This window comes from Castanea sativa, chromosome 9 (assembly GCF_040712315.1).
Source record: "Castanea sativa cultivar Marrone di Chiusa Pesio chromosome 9, ASM4071231v1".
Lineage (NCBI taxonomy): Eukaryota > Viridiplantae > Streptophyta > Magnoliopsida > Fagales > Fagaceae > Castanea > Castanea sativa.
Genome location: NC_134021.1, coordinates 40333135 through 40339537, shown reverse-complemented (window position 1 = coordinate 40339537; position 6403 = coordinate 40333135). Strand labels below are relative to the sequence as shown.

The window sequence follows — 6403 nt, the reverse complement described above, 5'->3', positions numbered from 1 at the left end:
TGCACGACATGAGAATCAAGTGCATGCATAATTCGCATTTATCCAATCCATTTGCGGTTTCAAATAACCAACCATATGTTAAATCAGACTTAGTCTTGTTCAGTAAGCATGGCAAGTGACATTCCATGGAGCAAGATAGTGGCTAGAAAGTGATGGAAGAAGAGTTAGGCAGAAAGCAAAAAGTTCTCTAAAACTTTTCTATTTGGCCATTACATAAAATTGAACTTATAAAATCCATTCAATGATAAATCCACTGGATCATGGTGAAAGCTCAATGATTTTAATATTATTTTTTTTTTCAAAATAGAGTTTAAAGACTATTTAATTTTCATTAAAAAACTCTAATACATAACATTTTCAATGATTTTTTTTCCCTAAACTAAAAACAGAAACCAGAAATAAAATGCACCATCTTTTATGATATTTGGAAATAGATTAATTTTCAGAAGAAGTCTTAGACATTTTTTGAAAACACATTTAGAAAGAAAATTGTTTCCAAAATTATAAACCAAAAAAGTGAAAGATTTATTGTTTATTCTTTAATGTTTCACGACAAAGAAGTTGTCCTTCTTTGTGTTCTTTTTTCCAGATTCAACTTTTCTTTTGAGCTTAAAGAGAATGCACAGTAGTTATCCCAAACAGTATTTTCCTGAAGGACATGAAATTCTAAAAGGTTTTAGCCAGGTAAAAATTGTTTCTTATAGGGATACTTTGATTCACCCCACAAAACCTCCATATAAACTATGAAACCTTGAGAATATATTGTCAAGACCATATTAGTTTTCCTATCTAGCTAGTCAACACATCCAAGTCATAAAGTACATCTTATTTCCCCTCAATTCTTTTCTCTAAACTTACTCAAGTATATGTTAGGGTAATTTTTTAGTATTATACATTTATGAACAGGATAATCATTAAAATAATTATCTTATCAAACCTTTTAAATTAACCAAAAAAAGTAATATAATCGAACCTCTCATATCCCTCCCATCATTTTCTCCCTCTCCCCCATCTTTTTTCAATGTCAATAATTTATTCATTAATTCTAGATTTTCTTTTTTTAAATACCTCAGCCGCCCAGAACAGCCACCCATATTGCTCTCTCTCTCTCAAAATATCTACCAACACAAACACACCACCCCCTCTCCACACACACACACCACTCCATTTCACACAAAAGAATCTCAAACAAAAACTCACTCAAATAGTAACCATCATCATCAACAAACAAAAACAACAACAAAGAGCAAAGAAGAGAATAGCTTTCAAATGAACCCAATCCTCCTCCTTTTCTACTTAATCTTTTCTTACACCACTTCTTACTAACCCTTCTCTCTCAAACTAAGAGAGAAACTCAACCCTAAAAAAAAAACTAAGAGGAAAAAAGAAGAAGAAAAAAGCATAAACCATGACTCTTGATGAGTCTTTAAGATCTCTTTCCCTAGACTACCTGAACTTGCTGATCAACGGCCAAGCTTTCAGCGACGTAACCTTCAGCGTAGAGGGTCGCTTAGTCCATGCTCATCGATGCATCTTAGCAGCGAGGAGTCTGTTCTTTAGGAAATTCTTTTGTGGACCAGACCCACCTTCGGGTTTGGACCCAGCTGGGTCCAGAATCAACTCTGGTGGCTCAGCTCAAGGCTCAAGACCCGGTGTTATTCCGGTGAACTCTGTGGGGTACGAAGTTTTCTTGTTGCTGTTACAGTTCTTGTACAGTGGACAAGTCTCTATTGTTCCTCAGAAACATGAGCCTAGGCCTAATTGTGGGGAGAGAGGGTGTTGGCACACGCATTGCACCTCAGCCGTTGATCTTGCTCTTGACACTCTTGCTGCCGCTAGATCTTTTGGTGTTGAACAGCTCGCATTGCTCACTCAGGTTTTTGCTTTCTTGAATTCTTGAATTTTTTCTAGTTCTGTACTAACATACAGTAATATGATGATGATGATGGTGGTGATGATGATGATATGTTTCTCTTCTATCTCTTCTGTGAGTTCTGTCTCTCACTTGTCTCGCATCACATCCTTCTCTTGGTCAGTGTGTTAGTGTGTGAGGAGTCATATGTTTTGTGGGTTTTGGGAATTTGGACAAACAATTAACAGTTTTGGTTTTTGGGATGTGGGTTAAGTTTTGATTTTTACTTTGTGCTTGTTTTTTTCTTTTCTTCTTTTTTAATAATCTTTTTGTTTTGGGATTTCCAAAATAATTATTTTGGGATTTCCATTATCTTATGGTGAAGTGGGCGAGATTGGATTCTCTTCTATAAAATTCGAAACTTCTTTTCTCCAAATTGTCTTAATCTTTTCCACTAATAGAACTTGGGTTTGATCTCCACCACATGCATTTACTTCTTTTCTTATCACATTTTAATTTGTGCTTTCTTCTCTTAGTAACTGAATATCTGTTATTCAGTTTGTTTATGAAGACTCTCATCCAATTATTGTTTCAATTTTCCTGTACAATTCTTCTTCTTTTCTATCTACCTCACCCTCTTCCTTGTCTTCTTTTTCTTCTACAGTTTCACATTTAAAAAGAAAAAGAAAAAGAACAACTTTTCTTTTCTTTTTTTCTTTTTCTTTTCCTCGGGGTAAATGTAAAATACATGTTCGTGTGACATAATAAGCCTTATCTTGATTTCATGTACCATTTTCAAGTTTCTCAAATTGGTTCCCTCTTTTCTTTATGCTGCAAACCCAAGAGTTTCTATATTTAGATCACGATATCCAGTCTTGTCTTCAACAGTAAGCACACCAAATCTTTCGCAAACATTCACTTTCCTCATTTGGGTTTAAATTGAAAAAGAGAACAAACTACAACAGAACCATGACTTAGACTCAAATTTAGCACAAACATCCCATCATTTTATTTTATTTTTTTCAACTATGCAAAACGAAAACCTTCCCAATATTTCTCATTTTGAAGTAGATTCATCTTACCAATTTTGTTCGTCTTTTTTTGGCTTTTTGGATCACAGAAACAATTGGCAAGCATGGTTGAGAAGGCCTCCATTGAAGATGTCATGAAAGTACTATTAGCTTCAAGAAAGCAAGACATGCACCAACTTTGGACTACTTGTTCTCACCTCGTCGCAAAGTCTGGTCTCCAAACAGAAGTCTTAGCCAAGCACCTTCCTATTGATGTTGTAGCCAAAATTGAAGAGCTTCGTCTCAAATCCTCACTTGCTCGTCGTTCACTCATGCCTCATCACCACCATCACCATGATCTTGGTGCAGCAGCTGATCTTGAAGACCAAAAGATTCGCCGAATGAGAAGGGCACTAGACTCTTCCGATGTTGAACTTGTCAAGCTCATGGTGATGGGTGAAGGGCTTAATCTAGATGAAGCGTTGGCTTTACACTACGCTGTTGAGAATTGTAGCCGAGAAGTTGTGAAAGCCTTACTTGAACTGGGTGCAGCTGATGTTAACTACCCGGCAGGCCCGGCTGGGAAAACCCCGCTTCATATTGCAGCTGAAATGGTGTCTCCAGACATGGTGGCAGTCCTTCTCGACCACCATGCTGACCCAAATGTTCGAACCGTTGATGGGGTTACTCCACTTGACGTACTCAGAACCCTAACATCAGATTTTCTCTTCAAAGGAGCTGTACCAGGACTAACACACATTGAGCCTAACAAGCTTAGGCTTTGTTTGGAGCTTGTTCAATCAGCTGCGCTTGTTCTTTCACGTGAAGAAGGGAATAATGCAAATGCTCCTTCTAACTCAACCACTATATATCCACCAATGAGTGATGATCACAGCAGTGGTAGCAGTGGGAACAACATGGGAAACCTTAACCTTGATTCAAGGTTGGTTTATCTCAATCTGGGTGCTACAGCTTCAGCTCAAATGGGATCAAGAATGGATGGAGAAGATGATAGCAGCCACAATAGCCAAAGGGATCATCATCATCATCATCATCTTGCTATGAATAGGCATGGGTCACAAGGTGGTTGTGACTCAACAATGTACCACCACTCTCATGACTATTAAGCTGAATTCACATAATATTTATTAATCTATTATTATTATTATTATTATTATATAGCCATGGATGGTGAAGGAGGAGGTGAAGGAATGAAGTTCATGAAAACTACTCATGGGGATTATTGGATTATATAATTTCCGTTTAGCTAGAAGCTAGCTTTGTCAGTTACTTTTCTTTTTTATTCCCTCTATGTTATGTTCTGTGGGGTTGTTTTTTTTTTTGGTTTTTTGTAGGCTTTTCAATGATCATCATATGAAGTGCAGTTTCATTGGAGATAGGAGATGAGACAAGGGACAATCTGAGATTTTTTGCACTGAGCTTAGGATGTACATGATGGAGAGGAGAGACGCAGGTCAATCTTTTCACACCCCGGCCTGTCAAAACTCCTTTTGTATTTATTGATCAATATCTAATATCATGGCCTATTTATTGTGATTATTTCACTTCTTGTCCCCCCACCCACCTTTCTTGTTGCCCCCATTATATATATATATATTTTTTATACACAGGAAAAATCTTTGGTTTCTTTTGCAAGGGGGGTTTTCTAGTTTTTATTCCTTTTTCAAGGTTTTTGTTTGGATATGAGTGTGCTTTATAATCTAATCAAGCAAATGAGCTGTCTCTGCTATTTTTTTACCTATTTCTTTTCTATATAGCACCCATAGGCTTTTGGAGAAACTTCATTGGCTATTTTTTTGGCCGATTCCTTTTTTTTTTCCTTATTATATTTTTTCTTAATAAACTTTATGTCTATGGATTAATTGATTGGTTGTCTTGCATGAATGCAACATTGAGTGTGACTACACACGACAGCTTTAAAATATTTGTTATTATCTAATTCTGAATTTACTCCATGCAATCCTCTTTTTTGTCCCCCTTGCCACTTTGTGCCAGATCTTAAGACTACCAAAATCTTTCAGTTAAAACCCTAGGTTTTCTAATGCATTTTTCACTTACCTCTGTGGGTACAAATGTTGTTGATCCTTGAGATTTTCTATTTTCTAGTGTATCTTAATCTTCTTATTTTCTTTCTTTGACTTGATGAGGATTCGTTAACTTAAAATAAACCATATAAACCATAATGAGCAAATGCTGCATGCATTTTGTTCACTAGTCTCTGCTGCCCACTCGGAGAACACTGTCTTCATCATATTTCATGGATGTTATTTTCAGACTCCATAAGAGAAGATTATCTTCATCTTATTTCATGGACAGTAGGTCAGACCTGGCCTATTATCTCAGAATCCTTATGTAATCTTATGATATTTTAAATGAAAGCAACATTGAGTTGAAATTATTAAAGTTTCACTTCACATTTATCAAGTCAATGGAATTCATTAGTCCTAAAATGTTCCATTTTCACTTATTGCATGAAATTAGCACTTGTAAATCTCTCTTGCCGTGAAAGCGTAGCCATTAATGGGCAGATTAATGGGTACTAAGGGATTTAATTTTCTGAGTTTAATTTCATTGATTGATTGGGCTTAAAAAATAAGTTGGAGAAAGTAATATTTTACATAGAAAAAGTAAAACTTTAAAATATAGTATATAAGCCGAAAAAGGAGCCCCAAGCCTTTTAAAGTATTGTTTCTAATTTATCTAGAATCTTCATGATGTGTTTTAGCATAAAATGCATGGTCTCTCTCTCTCTCTCTCTCTCTCTCTCTCTCTCTCTCTTTGAAGTTCTTATTAAGGAAAATAAGTGAATTTATGAAATAATATAATCACTTGTCATTGAGAATTTATGGAGGAAGTCTTTAATCTCATATACTTACTATAAATGCATGATGATTTTATCATTGATCATCACTGATGCAAATTGTTCATTTTTCTTGACTCAAGATTCTTTTATTAGAGCATGTCATAAATGAATAACCAAATAACACACTTTTAATTGGTGTGGTTGTCTTCACCCATGATAACCAGAGAAATTTTGATTTACTTGATTATGCTTGAGTGCCTTTTGAAAAACCATAAGGAGAAATTTGTCAAGTTCATAGTAGTTATATGAAAACAAGTAATTGTGATTCAGTCATATATATTAGTCTCTAAATGGATTCCGATCCCTTAAAAGGAGTTCTAATGAGTTACACTCGGTAAAATGTGTTCTCCAACTTGTTCATAATTGTCTAAAAGCTTCTTCTCCTGGGAAAGCCATTGAAGTGTTATGTACAGGCAGGCACGCATCTAAGCCAAGCTTCCAGTTTATTGATTATGCTTGATTAAATGTTGTTTCATCCTAGTTTACTTAATTGCCTTAACTTCATTTTGGTAAGTTGATAGAGTGGTCATAGATGTTCATCGCATCTGTACTCACTTTTCTAATATGTAATATAGTTTGGAATACAGAACTTTATATTTGGATTTCATCAAGAAATGATTCTAGCCATGGCAATACTAACACATTTTTTTTAAGGAA

At 35.4% G+C, this 6403-nt stretch overlaps 1 protein-coding gene across 1 annotated transcript; it reads left to right on the top strand.

Moving 5' to 3' along the window:
• The first annotated feature begins 1107 nt into the window (after positions 1–1107).
• Positions 1108–4422, top strand: LOC142610744 (BTB/POZ domain and ankyrin repeat-containing protein NBCL). Its single transcript, XM_075782668.1, has 2 exons — positions 1108–1876; positions 2973–4422. Exons 1-2 carry the CDS (start codon positions 1409–1411, stop codon positions 3987–3989), a joined length of 1485 nt encoding a protein of 494 aa, XP_075638783.1. The 5' UTR covers positions 1108–1408; the 3' UTR covers positions 3990–4422.
• The last annotated feature ends 1981 nt before the right edge of the window (positions 4423–6403 follow it).